Raw genomic sequence first — 23,948 nt, 5'->3', positions numbered from 1 at the left:
CAAGCCCTGCCCCAGCCCCCGGGAAATCAGCAAGGTCATGGCTTCCATGGCTCTGGGTATGCTGAATGAGGGCGGCTGCAGCGAAGATGACCTGCTGGAGAGATGCATTCAGTCTTTCGGTGAGTGTCCCCTCCCTGGCCAGCCTCCCCAGTCCTGAGGTTGGGCCAAGCACCCACCTCTCTCTGGGCTCAACTTGAGGGGTATAAAATAGAGGCAGGCGTATGTGGAATGACTCTCAATCACTACAGTAGGAGTAAGAGAGACACCTACCTGTGCTTCTGTTTCCTGAGCCGCGGGGGGAGGGGTCTGATACTATTTCCATCTTCAGTATGACTTGCCAGGGATGGTGCTGGTCCGTGCACGGTACAGACAAGGAAACTGGAGCACAAGGAGGCCAGGTTGTTTGCCCAAGTTCATACATGGAGTCACTGGTAGAGCTGGGGTTTGAGCCAGGCTGTCCAACCGGCTCTGGAAGCTGTGCAGTCCATTGCCCAGTGGCCATTCTGACACAGTGTCCCCTTCTCCTGCCTTCAGACTCGGCTGGCAGCCTGCGCCGTGGGGACCACATTCTCAACATGGTACTTGCCATGCACAACTGGGTGCTGCCTTCTGCCCACCTTGCTGCCCGTCTGCTGACCTTATATCCTCCGGGGCCCATGAGCAGTGGGTGGAGGACGGAGGGCGGAGATGAGAGAGCCTGGTGGGGATGGGGTGAGCAGGCAGGTCTGAGATGCTGGATAACAGAACCTTGACTGGAACTTAAGTACCAGGAGGCCACAGGGAACACACAGGAGCTGAGGAGGCTGCAGATCTGTCACCTGGTCAGGTAGGCCTGGGCCAAGACCTACACTCCCATGACGCAAGATCCTCACCCTACTGCCCCCCCAAAATATAAACCACTTCCCAGAGACTACCCAGTCCTGCTCCTGCAAATCCCACTCTGAGAATCCCCTGGCTTGGTCCCTAAAACCTCTCAGTTCTCTTCCTTAGAACCCTCACCTCTTAGAGACCCCTGACCAGATCCTATGGACCCTCTCCCAGCTGGTACCCCAAGACGTCCAGCTCAGATTCCTAAAACCCCGACCTCCCATATACCCCAGCCTAGTTTCTAAGACCCCCCTCACCCTGTTCTCCCAAAATCTCACCCCTAGAGGCCCCCAACCTAGCTCCTGAGACCCATGCCCACTACCCTGCTTCCTAGCCATCCCACTTCCAAGAGACTGCCCAGTCCATCTGCCATAGATCCCTCAGCCTGTGTTAAGAGGCCCCCAGTCCTACTCCCAGAGGTCCTCCCAGCCTGGTGCTTCTCTGAACCCTGGCCTTCCAGAGACCCCCTGCACACATTTAGAGACGTCCCCAAGCCCAGCACCTAGAGATCCCCCAGCCCAAGAGACCCCTTTCAGAGACCTGCCTCACCCCCAGCCTCATTCCACCATCTCTAAACCACCCTCAGGTACTGGCTGACCCAACACCCTGAGACAGTGCATCAGGAGCCCCAGTTAGAAGAGGTTATAGGTCGCTTCTGGGCCACTGTGGAACAGGAGGGTAACGCAACCCAGCGGAGCCTGGGAGACTCCGCGAACCTGTGAGTCAGTCCCTTCCCCTTCCCTCCCACCCCAACTCTGCCTTCTGCCTCCACACTCCCACACCCTCCACCCCAGCTCCTCCCCCTGCCTCTCTTTGCCCCCAGGCTCCCCCAGCCTCATTCCACCATCTCTAAACCACCCTCAGGTACTGGCTGACCCAACACCCTGAGACAGTGCATCAGGAGCCCCAGTTAGAAGAGGTTATAGGTCGCTTCTGGGCCACTGTGGAACAGGAGGGTAACGCAACCCAGCGGAGCCTGGGAGACTCCGCGAACCTGTGAGTCAGTCCCTTCCCCTTCCCTCCCCCCCCAACTCTGCCTTCTGCCTCCACACTCCCACACCGTCCACCCCAGCTCCTCCCCCTGCCTCTCTTTGCCCCCAGGCTGAGCCCTGGTGGCCCTGGCCCCCCTCCCCCCATAAGCAGCCCAGGCCTGGGCAAAAAGCGCAAAGTGTCCTTGCTTTTCGACCACCTGGAGACCGAGGAGCTGGCAGAGCACCTCACTTACCTGGAGTTCCGGTCCTTCCAGGCTATCACGGTAAGGACGCCCCTCCTCCCAGCTGGGGAGGGCTTGGGGTGGGCTGAGGCCTGGCTGGGGCCAGGCAGGACTGAGAGGACCCAAACTGTCAAACTTGGGTGCTAGAGGGTCCAGGAAAATGAGTTAAGCTGGCTGAGCACAGAGCCCCGGGTTCAAATCCCATCAGCCCCTTCCTACCTGTGTAATTTTGAACTAGTTTCTCAACCTCTCTGGGACTCAGTTTTCTCATGTGTAAAAAGGAGGTCATAATGTTTCATTGGCTGGTTGGGGAAATTAATATGTCCATTTAAAAATGCTCATCACAGTGCCTGGCACATAGTAAGTGCTCAAAATATTTTATTAATTGTTCATTTATTTGAGAAGTATTTAAATCCACTGTGCCTCAGCCCGTTATCTGTAAAAGGGGGACTTAGTTCCTGCCCCATAGGATCAGCGCCTCATCCAGAGTAAATGCTCTATAGTTGAACCATTTGAAATTGCCATGTTTTGACATATTTAACCTACCCAAATTGTAATTTCAAATGCTTCAACCTATATATAAGTGTTTAGCTATTGCCATCTTGCCATCATCGTTTTGAGGGTAGTTGGGGATCTGGTTCCTTAATGGGAAAATTTCCTGATTGTACACACACACACACACACACACACACACACACAGTGCAGTAGATGTGGGTATGTAATGTTGACTCCTTGAGCAGAACAAATAGAAGTTAGTTTCGTGTCCTCTTCACCACCCTTCCCTTTGCTGACTATATACCAGTCAGGTATACAGTTAAGAGCAATAGACTGGGTTCCCTCCCTGACTCGGGCCTGTGTGACCCTGGGCAAATTACTTAGCCTCTCTGTGCCTCAATGACCTCATCTCTAAAATGGGAATAATATAGTGTTCACTTCATAGACTTGTGAAGCTATGAGGAAGGGCTCAGAATAGTACCCAACTTTCTTTAAACATTTCTCCTCAGATGGGAGAGGGCCATGGTGACCTCAGGGACATGTGATGGCCGGGCTAGGACGTCAGAGGTCGTGACTGCTTGGGGGATGGCGTGTGAGGGGCAGAGCCTGAGCGCGAGGGCCCACCCTGACACCCACCTCACCCCCAGCCCCAGGACCTGCGGGGCTACGTTTTGCAGGGCTCCGTGCGGGGCTGCCCGGCCCTGGAGGGATCCGTAGGTCTCAGCAACAGCGTGTCCCGCTGGGTGCAGGTCATGGTGCTGAGCCGTCCAGGGCCTGCACAGCGCGGGCAGGTGCTGGACAAGTTCATCCACGTGGCACAGGTGAGGTCCGCCCCGTCGCTCTGCCCGCTTTCTGAGCACCTGCCCCGCGGGGCTCCCGGGCGGTGACGTCACCATATCGTGGCCCCTCCCGAACGCATCACGCCCCACCCTGGCCGCGTCCCCGCGGCCCCAGTCCTGTCGTTTTAACCCGGGACTGTGACGGCACTTCTTCCCTGGCCTTGATTTCACCACGTCCAACCCGCCCTGGCCCCACTCCTTGGTCCCAGCCGTGGCAGTTGACGACTTTCCTCCTGACCCCGTCTCACAAGCCCAATGCCCGAATATTCTATCCGCAGGGCAATGAAAGAGGAGACTCTTTCTTGCCCGCACCTTTGCGTCAAACTCTACCCCGTCCCTAGGCCCCAGCTGTTCCTTTAGGACACTGACAGCATCCGACCCCATCACTTCAGGTCTCCCTTGGCCCGCCCTTTCTCTTCACCTTCCCCCCTTTCCCTTCCCCCCTCCCCTTCCCCCTCCTTTCCAGCTATGTTCCCTCCCTCCTGGAGAAAAGGGAAGCCCGCCTTCCCCCAGCGTGGCCACGCCCCTTTGCGTACTTCCTCGCAGACCACGCCCTGCCTCTGGCGTCTTCCATCTCCTTGCTTCCCCTGTCCCGCACGACAGACCAGGGTGTTCTGGCATCTACATGGGGTCTCCCCGGTCTGAGCGTCTTCCATTCCTCCCTGGCCCCCAACAACCTTCTCCCCCAGCAACCTCCGCTCTTCAAACTTGAGAAAGGGGAGGGCTGACCCCACACCTGTCTCTTATATCTACCTGACCCCTCCGTATCACTCTGGACGATTTCACCTCTGCCCAGCTCCCAACTCCTGCCCAGAACCCAGGCCTTCTGGTCTCCCCTCACCTGGCTGGCTCCCAGTGCAGAGGCCGCCTAGTTGTCTGACACCCTAACATCTGTCTGCAACCTCCACACCTGCCTGACACAGACCTGTTGAGTCCCCAAACCCGTCCAACACCCCATACTTGCCTGACTCCCCCGACTTTTTTTGTGGCCATACCACGTGGCATGTGGGATAATAGTTCTCCCACCAGAGCTCCAGCTCATGCCCCGGCAGTAGAAGTACACGCTGAGTCCTAACCACTGGACCGCCAGGGAAGTCCCTGACTCCCCCCACTTCTGTCTGACCTAACATTAGTCTATCATCTGCCTGACCTCCGTGTGATGCCCACATACCTGCTTGTGGCCCACTCCTGCCTGACACATCTCACCTGTCTGATGCCTGCACTGGCCCATCCCCACACATGCCTGAGACCCCAACTCAATAGGGATGCTGTCATTTGAACCCCCAATTTGCCTGTCCTCCATGTGGTGCCCACCACTTCTGCATCACCCTCCCTTCCTAGAGGCTCCTCCAGCTGCAGAATTTCAACACGCTGATGGCAGTCACTGGGGGCCTGTGTCATAGCGCCATCTCCAGACTCAAGGACTCTCACACCCACCTGAGCCCTGACAGCACCAAGGTGAAGTCCCACTGCCCTCCCCAAAGTTCCAGTGGTCAATTATCCTGAACCCACACACTTTTCCCCAGCCCCCTCCGTCCCTTCTCAGGGGCTCTGGAGCCACCCAGAGACCTTTTGCCCCTCCAAATCTGACAGACCCCCCAGGCTTTGTCCTCCTCTGTCATTCTTCCTCCCTCCTCATCCGTGGTGCTGACCTCTCTCTACTGTGTGTCTGGTCCTGAGCAGGACTGGAGGGAGGCAGATAAGAGATGCTAGCAGAGAATTTGCAGTCCAGGTGGGGAGTGAAATGATGCCCCCAGGGATGCCAACATTTGGGCCACCCATGGGAGGAGCATGGGTTGGTGGTGTCCTGAAAGTGTCTAAGGAGAGTGAGTCATTCATGAGTCTGGTGTGTGCCTGAGGTCAGGATGTGGCAGGATATTGGGCTGGAGATGCCGGGGCAGGGGGTGGGGGGAGATCCTGTTGAGCCTTTTGCAAGCTCAACTAAGGTGTCTGGGCTTTATCTAGAGGGCAGTGGGGAGCTAGGAAGCGTTTGGGAATGCTGAGAGCACCCATGATCAGATTTGGGTTTTTGAAAAATCACTCTAGCCTGGGGAATGGGAGACAGTGGGGCCTTTCTGAGATGGGGGCCCAAGTGGAAGAGCAGTCTGGGGAGATGCTGAAGCCAATGTGGGACATGGAGGGGCTTGGGGAGAGGTCCAAAATGTCATTGGGCCCCTGGGGGGTCCAGAGCCACACAGGACGCTGCTAGATACTCCCCTTCAAGGAGCTAGGGGAACAGAACTGGCCTCCCCGATTACATGCTGCTCCCCGCCCAAAAAAACCCATGCCCCTCCCACACAGGCCCTGCTGGAGCTGACTGAGCTCCTTGCTGCCCACAACAACTACGCCTGTTACCGCCGCACCTGGGCTGGCTGCACCGGCTTCCGGCTGCCTGTACTGGGTGTGCATCTCAAGGATCTGGTGTCCCTGCACGAGGCACAGCCTGACAGGTTGCCTGACGGCCGCCTGCACCTACCCAAGCTCAACAGCCTCTACCTGCGGCTGCAGGAGCTGGCAGCCCTCCAGAGGCAACACCCCCCCTGCAGTGCCAAGGAGGACCTACTGCATCTGCTCACGGTGAGCTGCCCTGAGCTGCCCAGGCTGAGCTCCCAGAGGCCGCACCTGCGGGGTACTGAGATTTAGGGTCCTGGGTGGGTGAGGGTCAGGATAGAATAGTAGAATAGCACTGGAATGCATGGGCTTTGAAGCCAGAGCTTCTAGGGGTGTTTTTGTTTTTGTTTTTTTTCTGTGTGGTCTTGGGCAAGTCACTTAACCCCTCAGCCTCAGTTTCCTTAACTACAAAATGGGAATACAAATAGGACCTACTTCAGAGAGTGGTTGAAAAGAATCAGTAATATAATTCATATAAATATCATTCATATAATTCACATAAAGTACTTAAAATAGTATCTGGAACACAGTGAGCTCTATATAAGTAATGCGTTTTTCCCCCAGTTCCCCCAGCAACTCAAGTATCCATTGATCTGAGCTCCAGAATTGCTTCCGGCTTTTGCACTCCTGAACTCCAAGGTTCTGAGCTTCTCATGCCACTAGTCCAAAATTCCAAGCTTTAACATATCCAGGAATCTAAGCAAAAAGCTAATAACAGTTATCGACCACTTATTATGTGCCAGGCGCCATGTTTAACAGTCCCCAGAGAGCACTTCATTCCATCCTCACAACCCTACGAGGAGGGGACCCTTATTGTGTCCATTCTACAGACTGAGAAACTGAGACCCACAGAGGTGAGGTCACTTGCCCCCTGTCCCACAGCAGGCCAGCTTCAGAACATGTATTAACTGTCACACTATGTCCTAAGACTGCAAGTGTGAGATTCTGGCTATATTTTATTTTACATAGACAGATAGATAGGTAGATAGATGATAGATAGATAATAGAGATAGAGAGGTAGAGATATATATATTTCATTCTAAAGAGCTATAAATTGAGAGAGACTGGGATTCTGAGGACCAGGTAGTCTAAGACTGAAAAGCTGACTTTCAGATCCTAAGACAGGACCACCTGCAAATTGAAAATGTGGGGCTCCTTGTTTGAAATTATTAAGAATTTCAAGATGGTGACAGCAGGGCATTAAATGAAGTGGAGGCCCCTCTAAGTGTGGGGCCTGCCTGTGAAGCTGGTCCTGCCCCAGAATGATTGGTGCCTGAGCTGCTATGCTATGCTGACCCTAAGAGGCCATCAGCCCAAATATTTATTGAGCACCTGCTGTGAGCCAGGCACTACTTTAGGCGCTTAGGCTCACAGCCGTGTGCAACATAGAAAAAAGTTGCTGTCTTGTGGGGCTGACTTCCTAGTGGGGGAGATAGCCAGTGAAAAAAGTAAATAAGTAAATCATATGGTCTTCTAGATAAAAAGTGCTATAGAGAAAATTAAAGCAGAAACAGGCATGGAAAGTGACAGGGGTTTGCAATTTTAAATAGGATCAAAAGAGCCTCGGTGACAAGATGGTGTTTCTGGTCTAGTGGACCAGCGGTGTGCAGAGCGAAGTGGGGCTCAGTGGGAGAGAGGACCATGGGGGTCCCAGGGAAGAGGGGCTTTGGAAAGAGGAGGAGATTGGGGGTCCAGGCGGGCATGGGCTGTAGGTAGGAGGACAGAGACAAGGAGGGTCCGTAATGCCCTGCCCATCCTCCAGCTTTCCCTGGATCTCTTCTACACGGAGGACGAGATCTATGAGCTTTCTTATGCCCGGGAGCCCCGCTGTCCCAAGAGTCTGGTGAGACCCCAGCCCTGACCTCTGACCTCCAGCCCAAGCCTCTGCAATGACTAACTGACCCTCTGTCCCTGCCCCAGCCACCCTCCCCCTTCCAGGTGCCCCTGGTGGTGCAGTGGGCCCCTGGCATGACGCCCAAGCCCGACAGGGTCACGCTGGGTCGGCATGTGGAGCAGCTGGTGGAGGTGAGGAGGAGCCCTGGGCGGGAGGAGGGATCTAAGGCCCTGGGGCCTCTGACTCGGCCTGACTCTCCCCTTCCCACGCTCCTCCGAAGTCTGTGTTCAAGAACTATGACCCCGAAGGCCGAGGCACCATCTCTCAGGAGGACTTTGAGCGACTCTCAGGCAACTTCCCCTTCGCCTGCCACGGGCTTCACCCACCCCCCCGCCAGGGGTAGGTGCTCCCGACTCCTGGGTTCCCTTAAGACGAGGACCTGGGGTATCCAGGACTCCTGGGTCTGGGAGAAATGGGCCAGTCCTGCTGAAGCGCAGTCTCTCCCCCAGGAGTGGCTCCTTCAGCCGAGAGGAGCTGACAGGGTACCTGCTCCAGGCCAGCGCCATCTGCTCCAAGCTGGGCCTGGCCTTCCTGCACACCTTCCAGGAGGTCACCTTCCGCAAGCCCACCTTCTGTGGCATCTGCAGTGGCTTCGTGAGCACTCCGCCCGCTGTCACCCTGAGGGACCCCTGGAGCGCCCTAACTCCTCACAGCCTGGGCTGGAAAAGCCAGCCCTGCCCTGGAGCGCACACGGTCACCAAGCCCCGGATAATCCCCAAATTCCACAAAAGCCTCTAGCCTCAAATAATCCCTGTATTTCACAGCAACGCTAAACAATGGATATTCCCTACATTTTGCATAATTCTGAAGTCTAGATACTGCTCGATTCCCAACCTCCATCCTGGATAATTGCCAAACCCTGGAGAATCTACAAACACGAGTAGATTATCTCCAAGCGGAATCAATCTCCAAGTCTCTAGACCCCAGATAATTCAAACCCTGGATAATTTCCAAATTCAGGGTATCCTCAAACTCTGTATAATGGACAAATCTCTCAATCTCAAACCAAGAGCAATTCACAAACCTTGGATTACTTTCCGAATTTACTTTTTCATTCATTTTTTCATTGGTAAATATATACTGGGCACCTGCTGTGTGCCCGGCACAGTTATAGGCTCTGGGTGGGTGGGAGCACAGGAGGAAACAGAACAGACACAATCCCTGCCCATAGAATTTATGCTTTATTAATTCCAAATTTTGTCCAATTCTCATATCACAGATGACTTTCCAAACCTGAGATAACCTCCTAATTCCTTTAGTCTCCCAGATCCCACATAAGCCTCTAGCCTTGAAAACTTCCAAAACCTGAATTGTTTCCTCCAGACAGACCCCAGGCCCACCCCAGTCACAGCCCTCCTTCCCCTAGCCTAGGTAACCTATTCTGCTTTCTCTTCCCAGCTTTGGGGTGTCACCAAGCAAGGCTACCGCTGTCGGGGTGAGCGGGGCATGGGTAGGGGGAGGGAATCCAGGACCCGCGGGCTGGAAGAATAGAGGACACAGACTGGGCCTCTGGCACTAACCTCTGAATTTCCCCCAGACTGTGGGCTGTGTTGCCACAAACACTGCAGAGACCAAGTGAAGGTGGAGTGTAAGAAGAGGCCAGGGGCCAAGGGCAACGTGAGCCCCCTAGAAGCCCCTGTCCCACCCACACCAGTTCCCCATGCCGGCTGTGGTAAGACCCAGGGTGTAGCAGTGCTGGGAAGGGGGTCTGGTGGATGGATGGGGATTAACTCCAAGGTCATGAGGTCTTTCCTACCGCACCCACATCCCTCCCATCCACAACCCCACGAACAGGCTCCGAGGACAATTTCTCCTACACGCTATCCCTGGAACCTGAGACTGGGTGGCACGTTTGCCATGCTTGGACCCAGACAGAGCCCTCACATCCCTCCTGGGAACCAGAGACGGTGAGGAGGAGCTGCCCCTACCCACAACTGGATACAGGGAGACCAGCCTATTTGCCTGGGGGAGCCCAGACAGATTTGGGAAAGCATAGGAAAGTTAAAATATGCAAAAGTCCTCAATTGCTTGGGTAGGAGGGCATAGATAATGGTTCATTTTTAATGTTGATAGAAAAATAGGAATTACAGTATGTTGTGGGGAGGGGAAGGGGTAGCCACTAGTAGAAAAGAAAAGGGAGTTTAGGAAGAAAAAAAGAAAGACAACTATAAGATGGCTAGAATAATGCCAAATATATCAGACACTAATGGTGGAGTAAATGCCACGATTCGAAAGTGGGGACTCTCAGATTGAGCTAAAAGAAAATCCAGAGGGGACATTCATCTATCCACTTTCACAAGTCTGGGTGAGGCTCTCCCCCTGCAGTGAACCGTCTCCTGGACATCGTACATTTCCCACATCACCCAGTGTCTTCCTCCTTCCAGGTCCCTCTGCCAGCGACGGCCCCATCACCCACCCAGTCCAAGCTGAGTTCCTAGACGTTGCCTTGGTCTGCTCTCTCCCCACTCCCTCCACCAGAGTCAGTCTCGAGTCCTATTATTCGGCCTCCAGGCCTCCAGCAGAACCCCCCAAAGGCATCGCCTCCTTCCCATCCACACTGCCTTTGTTGAAGCATCCGTCATCTCTTACTCCGAAAAAAAGTTACTTTCTTCTTTTGCATCAGAGTGCCTATTACTCGTACTCCCTTTTCTTGCATTTAATATCCAGCTCTGTGCTGGATACATTTAGACCTAGGCATCATCTCGCCACCTCCTTAAATCTCCATTTTACAGACGAGGAAACAGGCTCAGTGAAGTTAAACTGCTCACCCAAGGTGGCAGAACTCCTAAGTGCTGGAGACAGGACTCACACCCAGGTTTGCCTGCCTCTAAAATGGAAGCTACTGACCAATATGCTACACTGATGTCAGCATGGGTCAGGAGGGGGACGGTATGGGGTGGGTAAAGTTCCAAACTCTGGAGTTCCAGAGATGGGAGAGAAGGCCAGAGAAAGGGTGGAACAGGGAGGTAGCCTGTGAACACCTGAGTCCAATCACATCCCTCCTCTGCTCAGAGCCCTCCCATGGCTTCATCTCACTCAGGGGAAAAGCCAGAGTTCTCACTGTGGCCCACCCCACATGGTCTGCCCCCATCACCTCTCCCACCTCCCCTCCCACCACTCACCCCCTCACTCATCCTGCTTCAGCTACACTGGCCTCCAATGGTCCCTGATCATGCCCCAAAATACTCCTACCTCAGGGCCTTTGCACTGGACACTCCCTCTGTCAGGAAGGGAAGGCTCTTCCCCAGAGGTCCACATGGCTCCCTCTTTGGGACTCAGCTCAAGTACCCACCTTCTCAGTGAGGCCTCCCCTGATCATGCATAAAGTTGCAGTCCTGCCATGGTCTCAATCCTGCCTTCCTGCTTTATTTCTCTCCAAAGCCCTTTCCCCATCTGACAAACTAAACTTTCTTGTCTGCCCTTCCTCACCAGAAAGGTCAGCTCCGGGAGACCAGGGGTTATTATTATCTGTAACCCCAATGCCTAGCACAGGGCTGGCACATGGTGGGTACCTGACAGATGTTTGCCCAATGCCTGCATGTCTCCTCCCCCATGCCCACTGGGAGGGAAAGATGTTGCTGAAGAGCAAAGGGCTTTAAAGGTCAGAGCAGCAGGGGCCTGTTCAGACCCAGGGGACAGAGACCCCCTACCTTTCCTCAAACCTGAGCACCCCTGACCCGGCCCCCACAGAGATAGTTCCTAGGGCTGTCATAAATTAAATTTAGGACTTCCCTGGTGGCGCAGTGGTTAAGAATCCGCCTGCCAATGCAAGGGACACGGGTTCGATCCCTGGTCTGGGAAGATCCCACATGCCGCGGGAGCAACTAAGCCTGTGCACCACAACTACTGAGCCTGCACTCTAGAGCCCACGAGCCACAACTACTGAGCCCGAGTGCCACAACTACTGAAGCCCGTGCACCTAGAGCCCACGCTCTGCAATAAGAGAAGCCACCGCAGTGAGAAGGCCACGTGCAGCAACAAAGACCTAACACAGCCACAAATAAACAAATAAATAAATTTTTAAAAATTAATTAATTAATTAAATTTATTTTCCAGAGAACATGGTCCTTGGTGTTGAATGGTAGATGTGGGGAGGACATTTGGGACCTGAGGAACAGGGGATATGGGGCTGGGGTGCCAGGTGCCAAGAGAAACCCTCACAGTGACTCCTCAGAGATTATCAATGTCAGCACCTCATGAAGGACCCCCCCTCCAACCACCAGTCCCCCTTTACTTCTTCTTCTTGCGGCCCCAGCACTGGCGGCCTGCCTTCCGCCCGCCTCTGTCCTCTCTTCTGCTCTGCCAGCTGGGCATGGGAGCCTCCAGCTCATTTGGGCGGCCCCCCCGGTCTGGAACGCTGCCCATAAGCACCTGAGAGGTGATTAGACTTGAGTTGCAGAGAAGAAAAATATCTTGGACAAGGGGGCTAGAGAGCCAAGAGAACAGCATGAGGCTGAAAAAGGAAGGGCAGATGCTGGGACTTCCTTGGTGGTCCAGTGGTTAACACTCCTTACTCCCAATGCAGGCTAAATATGTAATCATCTGAACAGAGGGTAGTTTTGCTTTAAAAATGGTTAAAACCCAATACAGCGGACAGGGTGAATGGTGGGAGAGGATTCTAAGCCAAAGCAGGAGAGGAGGGCAGGGCCTCAGTAAATAGGTGGACTTTGTTCTGAAGGCACTGGGGAGCCATAGAAGGGTTTTGAGCTAGGGAGGGACATGGTCAGATGTTTGAGTTAGAAACATCCTTCTAACTGCCATGTGGAGGGGGCAGATTAGAGGTCGTGAGTCCAGAGGCCAGGAACCCAAGGAGAAGGCGAGAGCAGGAGCCCAGGCAGAAGAGGACAAGGTTTGTACAAGCAAAGGCTAAAAGGCCAGTTTGAAGGCCAAGGATGCTGGGGCCCTTCCCCATCCCCAGGTACTCACCTTGTGGATAGCACAGCAGGTCCCTCGGCGGGCAGTCTTGCTGGTGGCTGGCACAAGGCGTGACAGGTCAGCTCGAGCAGCCAGGACGTGTGCAATGGAGACATCCGATTCTGGGGTCAGAGCCTCTCGAATTGGGATCAGCACTGCCTTCATGGCCTCTCCTTGGGCCTAGCGAGTAGGAGTAGACATGGAGAACATGCCCACGAGACCTCCCCAGATGGGATCTGTAATCTTGAAAGCATCTCTTCCTGTCTCAGGGCCTCACTTCCCACATCTTTTTTTCTTTTTTAATATTTCATTATGTTTCTTGTTTGTTTGCTTTATCGAAGTATAGTTGATTTACAATGTTGTGTACTTCCCACATCTTTTAGTAAGGAGTATTGCTCTAAATACACTCCCAGATCAGACCAGGGAATTCTAGAATGCCCTGGGGGCCCTGAGATTCCAGACCCCCAAACTTCACAAGATTCTAAAATGTCCTGGGCCTCAGAACCAGCAAGAGGGTCATATCCCTGGCCCTCATGTCTCCTCCCTGCAGCTGCAGCCCTCACAACTGCTCCTGCCTTGGTCTTCTGCCCACACCTCTGCCCGATCACTCCAGTGGAAAGCAGATGTTGTGAGGTCCAGGCGCTTGAGGAGGAGGCAGCGGCGGCAGCAGTACTGATCTCGCAGGCTTTGGTACAGAGACTCCAATGCTTCCTGGGGGAAAAGGTCTCAGTCATGCCAGGGGCCCCCCCTCACTCCCATTTCTTTTCACATACATACAGCCATACACAGCCTTACCCATCTAGGTGCATCCAGCGGGTAGCTGAGGAGAGGCTTTAGGGACCCTGCGGGCAGGGAAGGCAGCAGCTCCACGATCTGATGAGAGAAGAAGGAGGCTGGGGTTGACCGGGCAGAAATCGGATAGACTCCTCCGTGGACCCCAGTTCCCCACGACCCTGAGGACCCCGGCCACAGAACCAAGAATGGCAGTCACAGTTGTAGGAAACATCCGTGGCTGTGCACTCCTCCCAGAGCCACTTTTGAAGAGGGGGCTGTCCCCCCTACGAGGAGAGTGAGGTGAGCAGGGTGCGGGGGGGGCTCCAGCCCTCTACCTTGGCATGCAAGTCTCGAAGCAGCTGGCTGGCTGGGGTCCCCGGCATGGGTCTAGGCAGCCCCAGGGCTTGGAGAGTAAGGACCATTTCCTGGACCAGGCCAGATCCCTCCTCTGCTCCCTCCACACCGGACTGCTCAGGGCTGGGATCCAGACGGGACTGCAGGCGGAGGAGGCGAGCAGCCTGGACCTCCGAGCAGAGAAAGCCTAAAAGTAGGGAAAAGGAGCAGTGCAATCAAAGAGGGCTGCCACCCCACCTACCGGGGTCAAAAAGTTCAAGCGGCTTCAAAACCTCCCGCCTCCTAGTTCCACCCACCTAGAATCCTGCTTCTACCTCCAGAATAAGCCCCACTCACTTCGAGACCCAGCTCCCTCTGCAGATTTTTCAAACCCTGCCCACTTCGGAACCTCCTGTCCCGCTCCGTCTAACCCAACCCATGTGAGCTTCAAGACCCACCATCAAAATACTAACCCCGCCCATCGCAGAGCCCTTAGCCTAGCCCAGTGTTCGGACCCCACCCACCTCCGTCCGGCCCTCTCGCTGGTCTCAAAATTCTGACCACGCCCCCTCGGGATCCCGGGCTCCACCTCAACGCGCAGAGCCCGCCCCCCTCGAGGCTGTAGCCTCGCCCACTTCCGCATTCCGGCCAGCCCCCTCCTCACGCAGCAGGCGCAGGCGCACGCCGGGCTCCCGCAGCGAGGCCCCGCAGTTCCCGCCGCAGAGCTTGCGGTCTGGGCAGTGCAACTCCCGCAACAGGCCGGCCAACTGTCGCAGGAATTCCTCCTCGGGAACAGAACCTGCCGGAGGCGGGAGATGTCAGGGCGTGGCGGCGCCACCCATGGCTCCGACACTCCCAGCCTCCCGCTCCATGCGTACCGTCGCCGGCGCTCAGCGCCTCCGTGCCCTCCTCTCGCTGCCGCTCCAGGGCACCCAGAGTCGCCAGCTCCGCCGCCAGCCGCGCGCACAGAGCCCTGAAGTCTGGGCACGAGGTTCCCAGCGACGCCGACCCCGAAAAACCCTCATACCTGCGGCGCGGCCGAGGCAGCGGGAGGGGGTGGGGGAGGTTAGTAGGAATTTCTGAGGGCAAACCTGCCCCTTTCTGCACCCCCAGCCACAGCCCGCTCCCCTTACCCCAGCGCCAGCAGGTCCCGGGCCACCGCGGCCCACTCCCGCTCCTCCGCCTCCGCCCCCTCCATGAAACTGCAGCCCCTTCGCCCGGCGCGCGCTCCCCCTGCCGGTCGGTGGGAAGCTCCGCCCCAGGAATGGCGTGCACCCCCCCACCCCCCGTAACTGACCAATCAGCCTCTTCTTGCTAAGGGCCTTCGTCATTTCAATTGGTGCAGAAGGAGGCAGAACCCGCCCCCGGGCTCGCCTCCAGAGCCGAGCAGTAGAGCACCGCCCTTCGGGTAAGCAGTCAGGACACTGGAAACCCCCAGCGGGCGTTCTGAATCCCGGCTGTCGCGACAGACCAGCGATGTCGCTACTGCTGCGACGTAGAAGCAACTTCGGCTTCCTTTTCCTCAGCCTCCCTCAAATGCCCTCTGCTTTTAAAGCAACTTTGACCAAGTGTTGTTCTCCCAACTCCTCTCCAAGTCCAGAAACTCTTTCCCTCCTTTCCTACTTAGAGTTGGAATTCTGTCAGGGACCCAGGAATCCCAGCTACACACACACACACACACACAGACACAAAACCGAGTTAGTCCGTTGGACCTTCACCCCTCTGCCGCCCTGAGGCTTGGAGAGAGGGAGCAGGTGCAATATATTATGGTGACTAAGATTGCACCCTAAGAGTGCAATCTTGTCTGCAGGCAAAGGTTAGGATTTGACTCCACCATTCACCACCATCGTGTTCCTGCCAAATTTCTTCACATCTGTGTAATGAGGGTAATAACGCCTACATTTTACAGTTGTTTGTGAGGATTAGTGCTTAGCAGACATCTACGGGGTACTCTATTAAAAATGACTAACATATATCAAGCATTTCGTGTGTGCTACTCAGCTAAGTATCTTATCTCTATTTTATGGAAGAGAAAACTGTGATGCAGAGAGGATGAATCACAGAGTGAATGCATGGTGGTGCCAGGACTCCAAATTCAGATCTGATTCCAAAGTCCGTGCTTTTAACCACTTAACCTATTACTATTGTTATTACTGCTCTTGTTTTTGTAGCTGTTGTTAAAATTATTGTTCCAGGTTTACTCTCTTCCCGGCTCTATCCTGGTCTCCTGTAGTTTCTGTAGTTCTACTGGGAGTGGGAGTGAACTGGGAGTAGAGCCTCAGGGAAGAAAAGGGCCAGAACCTGTTTCTCCAGGGCAGAGCCTACCCTTAATCTGGTTCCTCCATAGTCCTGCGTACCCCAAGGCTGGGTACTCAGGGGGCATTTGTTGACCTTAATAAAATACTAAAAATTGATCAGGCCAAAGCCTTGGAGTCATAACCTTGACTCTACTCTTTATAGTGTACTCCATATCTAAATTGGTGAACTTGACCTTCAAAACGGATCCAGTATCTTGCCCACTTCTCCCCGCCTCCACTGCTCTCACCCTCGTCCTGTGCACCACTGTCCCCCCTGGACCATCCCAGCAGCCTTCACCATGTCTCCATGGCCCCTCCTCCCCAATATCTGTCCCCCACAGGCAGCAAATGGGAACCTATGAATACCTGAGTCAGTTTACATCCCTCCCATGCTTGGAGCCTTCCTGTAGCTCCACCTCACTCCGGGTGAGCAGAAAAGTCCATGCAGTAGCTTACAAGGCCCCACAGATCCTCCCTGTCACCTTTCAGCCTTCATCTCCTAAGCACCCTCCTGCTTGCTTCCCCCCAGTCCAGCTCCCTTGATGTCCCTCAGACTTACCAGGCATGCTTCTCCCTCAGGGCCTCGCACAACTGTCCCCTTTACCTGGAGTGCTCTTCCTGCAGACATCCACAAGACTCCCTCACCTCCTTCAGGGCTTTATTCAAACACCAGCTCCTTAGTGGGGACTCCCTGACCACCCCAGCTACAACTGCCTGTATCCCCCATCTCCACTTTATTTTTTCTTTATAGTATGTATCATTTCTAACATGTTGTCTCCTTCACTATAAGGCTCATAAGTTCCTTGTGGGAAAGGATTTTGTCTGTTCTGGCCTCGTGGCTTGAGGGATCTTAGTTTCCCAACCAGGGATTGAAACTGCACCCTTGGCAGTGAAAGTGATGTGGAGTCCTAACCACTGGACTGCCAGGGAATTCCCCAATTTTTGTCTGTTCTGTTCACTGCCTTATCCCCAGTGCCAATAAAAAGGGTGTCCAATAAATGTAGAGTGACTGGAGGTATAAATTCAGCTGGAGGATCTGCTTGGGACTAAAGGATGGGAAGGGGAAAGGAGGATTTGGGTAGGGGACTGGTCTGGTGGTTCAGGAAGGTGAATGGATGGGGTGCGTCAATGCAAATAAAGAACACAGGCTGAGACTTTGTCACAGACATTTCTTGGAGCCGATATCTCATGCCCCCTCCCCCGATGACAAGGCTGGGTCTTCGGCCCGCATCATCCCCCACTACTTCAGCCTGCCCTGATAACAACATTGAGGTCACAGACTGGCTTAGAATCAAGATCAGGAAGATAAATGTCGGGGTGCCTCTCCCGAGTATGGGGGCCAAGCATCCAATCTGAGGGGCAAGCAGCTGGGAAATTGGGCCTGGGGGCTCCAGGGTCTGAGGTCTTCCTGGCTCCCAGGGTCATCCCTCCATGCACCCCTGATCTAGGGGTGATGAAGAGTAATCATGGATCAGAGGTGGGTATCAGCAGGGAGCAGGACTGGGAGACCTGGGAGAGGCGGTGCTGGGAGGTGGGAGCCAGGGAACCGTCCCCCAGCCCCCCACTTCATCCGCAGATCCCGCAGCACCTTACAGCACTCTGGTCCCCCGTCCCACCCCTCCCCAAAACGAGGTAGGTTAAGAATGGAGCTTCCCCCCGCCCACCACGGAAGGGAGGAGACCGAGGCACAGAGAGGGGGATGGGGACCCAGGCTGCCCCAGCCTCCAGTCCCTCCGCCCTCAGCTCTGGTGGGTCTGACAGTGATGAGAGCTGGGCAGAGTGGGGATGGGAGGGACACCCCCCTTTTCTCTCACCCATCCCAGGGTCTGCTTGAGAGAGCTGAATCTCACAGGTTCCGGATATAATAAATAGTTAATAATTTAAAGGAAGTGACAGGAGGATCCACCCCTCTGGCCCCCTTGACCTATCCCTTGAACCCCCACAAGGCTATCCAAGTCTGGGTAATGAGGAAAGGTAAGTGCACATTTCAAGGTGCTCGGGACCAGATGCAGGTCCCAAGCCCGTACAACATTGAGTTTGTGTTGCTCCAAGACCGTGATACTCGCCCCCCACCCCAAGCAGGAGGCCATCAGATCTGTGGTACACTAGAAGTCCCATTCCACTCAGGGGAAAGTGACCTTGGAATCCCCTTTCCCCAGAAGAGGACTCTCAATGGGCCATGAACCACGCTTTCAAACTTTCCGAAACAACCCCCAACTCTGAAATGGAAGAGAAGGAGTTAACAGAGGGGCAGATCATAAAAGGCTTGGACTAGGGCTAGGACTCAAAGTTGGGCTTGGAAGAGAGTCTGCAAGGCTGGCGTGTGTGTGTGTGTGTGTGTGTGTGTGTGTGTGTGTGTGTGTGTGTGTGTGTGTGTGTGTGTGTGTGTGTGGCCTTTGTGCCAATAGAGCCATATCTAGTTGCCTTTGTGCAATGCCCACCTTCCTCTGAGGGCACAGCATGGCCAGCCCCACTCGCCACCTTGGCTGTGTGCCTCTGCTTCATGAACAGCTTGCACAATCATCTACATTAATGCTGGGTCCTAGAGATGGGAGCAAGGGTGCTCTTGGGTGGTCCTGGAATCCAGGAACATTACCTCAAAATGTTTTTTTCCCCTTAGGGTAAAGGGGTAGTTCTGTGGGATACTGAGAGCTTGGGCTGGAGCCCTTGGGACTAGAATTCCAGTGTCTGGGAACTTGTCTGTGTCTGGGTGTCTGGGAACTTGGGGTTTCAGGGGCGTATGGATGGCAGGATTCAACGGGCAGCAGGTCTCAGGGGATGCACAAGCTGGGCCTGGGAAATATCAGGCTAGAGAGGTTTGGGTCCAAAGAAATCTGGGAACTGAAGGTGCTAGGGTCCCAGGGAGCCTCAGATTTGTCTCTGGTATGGAGGGACCAAGGTCTTGGGTCAGGGACGATCCCAATATTGTGTAGGCTTGAGTGCTGAATTTGGGGGTCAATGGCACCTTGGGGTCTTGGATCTAGTGCTCCTAAAGCACCTTGGGGTCACTCAGGGGCAAGGGGTCAGAGGTCTGAGTTGCCATGAACATCCCATCTTGTGGTAGCTGGGCTCCCAGCCTTTAGTGGATTGGGGAATTTGTGGGTACGAAGAAGCCAAAGATTCCAGGACATTCTGGGGCTTGAAATGCAAGTCCAAGGAGGATTGGAAGAGGGCTATCTGAGGGGTTGGGACCAATGTGTTGGGCCCTGAGGTGTTGGTTGCCTCCAGTCTTACACCTGCGGGACTAGGCATCTCAGAGTCCTACATATGAAGTCGAAAGCTCCTGGGAACACAGGCTTGGTGTTGGTGGTCTACAGACTTCTTTGATTCCTGGCTCACAGAGCATCTTGGAGTCTTAATTCTGGATCTTGGGCAGTGTGCGTGTGGGGAGGGGGGCTCTGAGATGGGTCTCCCAAGTCATTTGGGTCAGAGAACATCCGTTTGAGCACATCCAAGGTCTCAGAGTATCTTAAGAGGATTCGGTATCTAAGAAGTCCTGGGGCTACAAGAACATCTCAGATACAGGTGCTCCGAGTTTTAGGTGAGCATTCAGGAACGATTTGAGGGTGATTCTGGGTCTTAGGGTCTCAAGATCTGGGAGTAATTGTATACAGGCAGGGTCAGGTACCGGCAACTCCTAATTCTGGGGTTGTAATTTGAGGGTTCATGGTGCCAGGCATGACTGGGTCTAGATTGGTAATTTGAACAGTGAGTCAGGATTCAGAGCCCGATTCTCAGGGATCCGTGTGCTCCCCTGCCTGCCTGAGGTGAAGAGTCTGGGCATCCCTGGAATCTGCTCAGTCTAGGCCAGAGCGGGGCGTTGTGGGGATGGAGAACGGGGACGCCAGAACTCAGGATACCTGGGACCTCTTGGACAGACATCCCAATGAAGCTGGTTCTGGGGTCTCTCAGTCCTACATTTGGGGTCCAGGTTCCAGGTCTGGGGTCTCTCAATCCAAACTCAAGCTCCAAGTTCCGGGTGTGTCTAGGTTTGGGTTTGGGGTCCGAACGGAGTCCGGGGTCCTGGACCCTCAATTTTGGGTCCTCGGTCCGGCTACCGGACCCACCAGGCCGTCCTCACCGCGCCGCCTCCTCGTGGCGACCCCCGCAGCCTGCGCAGCCGCATCGCGCTGCGACCCAGTGGCATGCGCGCAGGGGCGCGTAGCAGCAGAGGCAGGGCACGGCGAGGGAGAGTGCGGCCAGCGCGGCCCAGCGCGCGGCGGGGCGCGGGTGGCCCGGCTCGCAGGCGCACGGGTCCGAGAAGTCGCCCTCGGCATCCGACAGGCAGTGGTAGAGCAAGCTCTCGGCGCACCACAGGCAGCTGAGACGGCGCACCAGCCGGCGACCCGGGTCCGGGGCCTCGGCGCAGCGGCCGCCACGCCCGTCAGCGCGACGGCGGAAGAGCGCGCGGCAGTGCACGCAGCGCGCCGCCTCCTCCGCCTCCGGGGAGGCCTTGGTAGGTGCAGGGGCCGGGCTGGGGCCCGGGGGTGGGCGAACCGGGGGTGCTGGAGGCGCAGCCTCGGTGAGAGGGGCGGGCAGGGCTGTGGGGGGCCCCAGGGCTGCGCCCCTCAACGCGCCGGTCTTGGCGAAGCGCACGACGCAGGTGGATAGGGCGAGGGGTGCGGGTGGCCCAGCTCGCCGGTAATCCTCATAGCCGCGGCCGCCCCAGCCCAGCCCCCCTGTCCCGGCCAGGGGCTCTGAAGGCTCCGGAATCCCCGTGAACGGTAGGAGCGGAGGGTAGCTCTGCGGGACGAAGACAAAGGAGAAGAAGTTAGCGGGGTCTGTGATGCCCCACATCCCACCACAATCCATCCCGGCCTTAGAAGACTCGAGCATCCACAGACCCAGCCACAGGCGTCATTCATCCTAGGATCCTGCCCTGGTATCCTGACTGCCTGGGTCCGGTACTCAGACTTGCAAGTCCTCAGCCCACTCCCCTCCCAGGGACAGAGGACATCTAGGGACCGACAGAAGACTCCGGGCACCAAACCCACACCTTAAGGACTCAGTGGTCCAGGCTCTCAGTCCTGCCCCCTCTCAAGATCCGGGGTCCCAGTACCCAGCCCCCTCTACTCTCAGATTCAAGACTCCTGGACCCCAGCCGTCTCCTCCTTCAGGACGCAGGAGTCTGGTCCCCAGGTCCCTTTTACCCCTTGGATACTGAGCCCTACCCCTCGTGAATTAAGCACTAAAGGACTCCTTCCACGAGTACCACCAACTTCCTAATATAGTCATTGTCCGAGTCGTCCCCTAAACCTCTGTGGAATTCAGAACTTTCCAGTCTCCAAGAGCGCAGGAGACGCAGGAAGCCCTCACCCAACCTTCCGAGGAACCCAGGCCTAAGCTCCCCCGCCATAAGTCGGGTCAGCCATCCCTTAGAATCTGTGGTTTCTTGCCCCTCTGCGGCCTCAGTTCCCGCCCACTTTCGGGACCCCAGCGCCCGGCCTTATTTCACCGGGGGTCGGAGGTCGCACCTGAGCTGACGAGCGGCGGCGCTGGGGGGGCGTGGCCGGCCCGAAGCCAGAAGCTGACTCCACGGTGACGATGGGGGCCGCCGCTGCGGTGGGAGGCGTCTCCTGGTGGCTGTGACTGGAGGAGGAGTCGCTGTCCACGTGGGACTGGGGGAGATTGGCGGCCTCAGAGCCGGGACCCCTGGCACAGCCGATGCCCTTACATAGACCCCCTCCCATTGTGAGCGAGGGCTCTGCGGCCAGACAGGCCTGGGTTCAAGCCCCGGCTCTGCCACTGACTGGTTGTGTGACCTCCGGCAAGTGAGCTCAGCTCTTTGAGCCTCAGTTTCCTCTTCTGTAAAATGGGGATCATAATATTGTCTATTCGTAACGATGTGGTTAGGACCCACTGTAAAGGGCATAAACATGCCTGAAGTACAGGAAGAGCTGGAAATGGTTATTATTATTTGACTTTCTTTTCTTATCTGCTCAGCTCACCAACCTACAGAACATCAAACCAACGTCCCTTCTCAGAAGCCCTCTCCCTTGGCTGTCAGCTGCCTTCCTGACTCCTTCCCACCACCACACCTTTACTGGGGCAGTTCCACCCACCTGGAATGTGTTCCTTCCCATCCAAACCAAGCTCTGTCCTTTACGAGCTTCTCAGACCCTTGGTTTCCTTTCTGTAACTTGGGAATAATTCCCACCTCATCCGATTCCTATCTTCAATAAACATTCATTGAGCACCCACGACATGCCAGGCTCACAAAGGCCATCGGGAGGGTGTGAGATGGAGCATGGAGAGCACAGCATCTTTCCTGAGTAAGTGCTCAATAAGTGGGACCTGTCTGTGTGACTTTGTAGACCCACCTGCATCTCCCATTACCCTGGGAATCTCCCTTTTCTGCCCAGGGAACCAGTTTTGTTCTTCCAAGTGTTCTCGAGCAACTCCCACTGTACCCCAGCAAGTGCCAAATCGAATCCGACATTATGTGCATTTATTCATTCAATCAATTTATTCAACACATATTTACTGAACACTTACTGTCTACCAGGCACTGTTTTAAGCATTGAAGATGCAGCAAGAAAGCAACAAAAGATCCTTGCCCTCCTGGAGCTGACATGCTAGCATGAGAGATGGACAGTAAAGTCACTGATAAGAAAACTGTCTATGGGGAGAGGAAATACGAAAAATATCTTAGAAGATGGGGATAAAGAGTAGGGTAAGGAGCACTGGGAGATTCTAAACAGGTTACTCAGGGAGGGCCTCACTAAGGTGATGTGTGTGTAAAGCCCTGAAGGAAATAAGGGAATAAGCCATGTGGAAATTTGGGGAAGAGTGTTCTAAGACAGAGGAACGGCGAGTGCAAAGGCGCTGAGACAGGAATGTGCCTGCCTTTTCGGAGTACCAGTAGGAGGCCAGTGTGGCTGGAGCCAAGTGAGCATGAGGGAGAGTAAGAGGAGGCCAGATTGTGTGGGATTTTATGTGCCACCGTGAGGACTTTGTCCTTTACCACGAGTGAGATGGAGCCTGGGTAGGGTTGTAAGTGGGAGATAGCCATGATTTGACTTAGATGTCGATAGGGTCCCTCTGGCTGTGTGTGGGGAAAGGAGATGGTGGGGAGGCGGCAGTTGATGAGATGGTCCAGTGGGGAGATGAGGTTGAACAGTAACCGGGTTAGAGGCACACTCCGATCATTTTGAAAGTGGAACCAGGGAATTCCCTGGAAATCCAGTGGTTAGGACTCAGTGCTTTCACTGCCAGGGCCTGGGTTCAATCCCCAGTCTGGGAACTAAGATCCCACATGCCATGCAGTGCGGCCAACTTAAAAAAGAAAGAAAAAAAGTGGAGCCAATATTTGCTGACAGATTAGATGAGGGGCATAAAAGAGGAGAGGAGGCAAGGATGACTCCAAGGTTTGTACCCCTGAGAAGGATGGATTTCCCATTAATGTGTTCATCCATTTGCTTTTAATATTTACTCATTTTTATAGTGTACCTTAATATTTTTTCTGCCTTTCCACACTAGAAAAGAAGCTCCTCGAGGAAAGGGACTTTGTTTTGTTCACTGATGTATCCCCAGTGCTTAAAACACTTCTTATTCAAGGTGTTCAATAAATACCCTTGAATGAACATATAAATCAGGATAGAACAGAAAAACTAGAATAACTGGGATCAAAATTGACACTATTGTTTGGGCCCCAATTCGTGTGCCCAGCACGTGGCATGGTGCTGGATACACAGTAGGTGCTCAAGAATGTTTGTAGCATAGAAAGAAACCCCTGCCCTCCCAGCAGAGCTGCATCCTGGAGACTCACCGTCAGAGGGCAGGGAGTGTCTGCGGTATCCTGGGAAGGGGAGGAGGAAGAGGAGGAGGAGGAGGAGGGGGTGAGCGAGCCTGGGGCGGGGAGAAAGGCAGAGAGTGAGTTCCCTGGGCCCCGGCTTCTCCCACCCTCCACCCCAGGCCCCCCGCCCCCACCA

The 23,948-nt window shown here is 54.9% G+C and overlaps 3 protein-coding genes across 3 annotated transcripts in view; 1 reads left to right on the top strand and 2 right to left on the bottom strand.

Moving 5' to 3' along the window:
• RASGRP4 (RAS guanyl releasing protein 4) overlaps window positions 1–10,318 on the top strand; it is a 12,827-nt gene extending 2,509 nt beyond the window's left edge. Inside the window, 16 exon segments of the mRNA XM_024733772.1 lie at window positions 1–119; window positions 535–640; window positions 764–826; window positions 1,454–1,585; window positions 1,969–2,122; window positions 3,223–3,396; window positions 4,756–4,872; window positions 5,716–5,991; window positions 7,568–7,648; window positions 7,726–7,830; window positions 7,920–8,038; window positions 8,149–8,293; window positions 9,098–9,134; window positions 9,237–9,371; window positions 9,494–9,606; window positions 10,084–10,318. The exon segment at window positions 1–119 is cut by the window's left edge and continues 20 nt beyond it. Coding sequence (XP_024589540.1) covers window positions 1–119; window positions 535–640; window positions 764–826; window positions 1,454–1,585; window positions 1,969–2,122; window positions 3,223–3,396; window positions 4,756–4,872; window positions 5,716–5,991; window positions 7,568–7,648; window positions 7,726–7,830; window positions 7,920–8,038; window positions 8,149–8,293; window positions 9,098–9,134; window positions 9,237–9,371; window positions 9,494–9,606; window positions 10,084–10,137 — 1,930 coding nt within the window. The 3' untranslated portion in view covers window positions 10,138–10,318.
• Window positions 10,319–11,712: 1,394 nt separating this feature from the next.
• On the bottom strand, window positions 11,713–14,971 carry FAM98C (family with sequence similarity 98 member C). Its single transcript, XM_024733781.1, has 8 exons — window positions 14,854–14,971; window positions 14,599–14,747; window positions 14,385–14,519; window positions 13,723–13,928; window positions 13,409–13,486; window positions 13,208–13,324; window positions 12,626–12,793; window positions 11,713–12,070 (listed from the first exon to the last, which is right to left on the bottom strand). The coding sequence occupies exons 1-8, from the start codon at window positions 14,916–14,918 to the stop codon at window positions 11,930–11,932; spliced, it is 1,059 nt and encodes a 352-aa protein (XP_024589549.1). The 5' UTR covers window positions 14,919–14,971; the 3' UTR covers window positions 11,713–11,929.
• A 5,123-nt stretch (window positions 14,972–20,094) lies between these two features.
• Window positions 20,095–23,948, bottom strand: part of SPRED3 (sprouty related EVH1 domain containing 3) — a 5,409-nt gene continuing 1,555 nt past the window's right edge. Inside the window, exons 3-5 of the mRNA XM_024733778.1 lie at window positions 23,786–23,865; window positions 21,492–21,635; window positions 20,095–20,760 (exon numbers count right to left, since the gene is read on the bottom strand). Coding sequence (XP_024589546.1) covers window positions 20,095–20,760; window positions 21,492–21,635; window positions 23,786–23,865 — 890 coding nt within the window. The remainder of the gene's footprint in view (window positions 20,761–21,491; window positions 21,636–23,785; window positions 23,866–23,948) is intronic.

The sequence above is a fragment of the Neophocaena asiaeorientalis genome, unplaced genomic scaffold, assembly GCF_003031525.2.
Source record: "Neophocaena asiaeorientalis asiaeorientalis breed wild unplaced genomic scaffold, Neophocaena_asiaeorientalis_V1.1 scaffold280, whole genome shotgun sequence".
Lineage (NCBI taxonomy): Eukaryota > Metazoa > Chordata > Mammalia > Artiodactyla > Phocoenidae > Neophocaena > Neophocaena asiaeorientalis.
The sequence above is the reverse complement of the archived record's forward strand: the minus strand, read 5'-3'. Positions and strand labels throughout refer to the sequence as shown.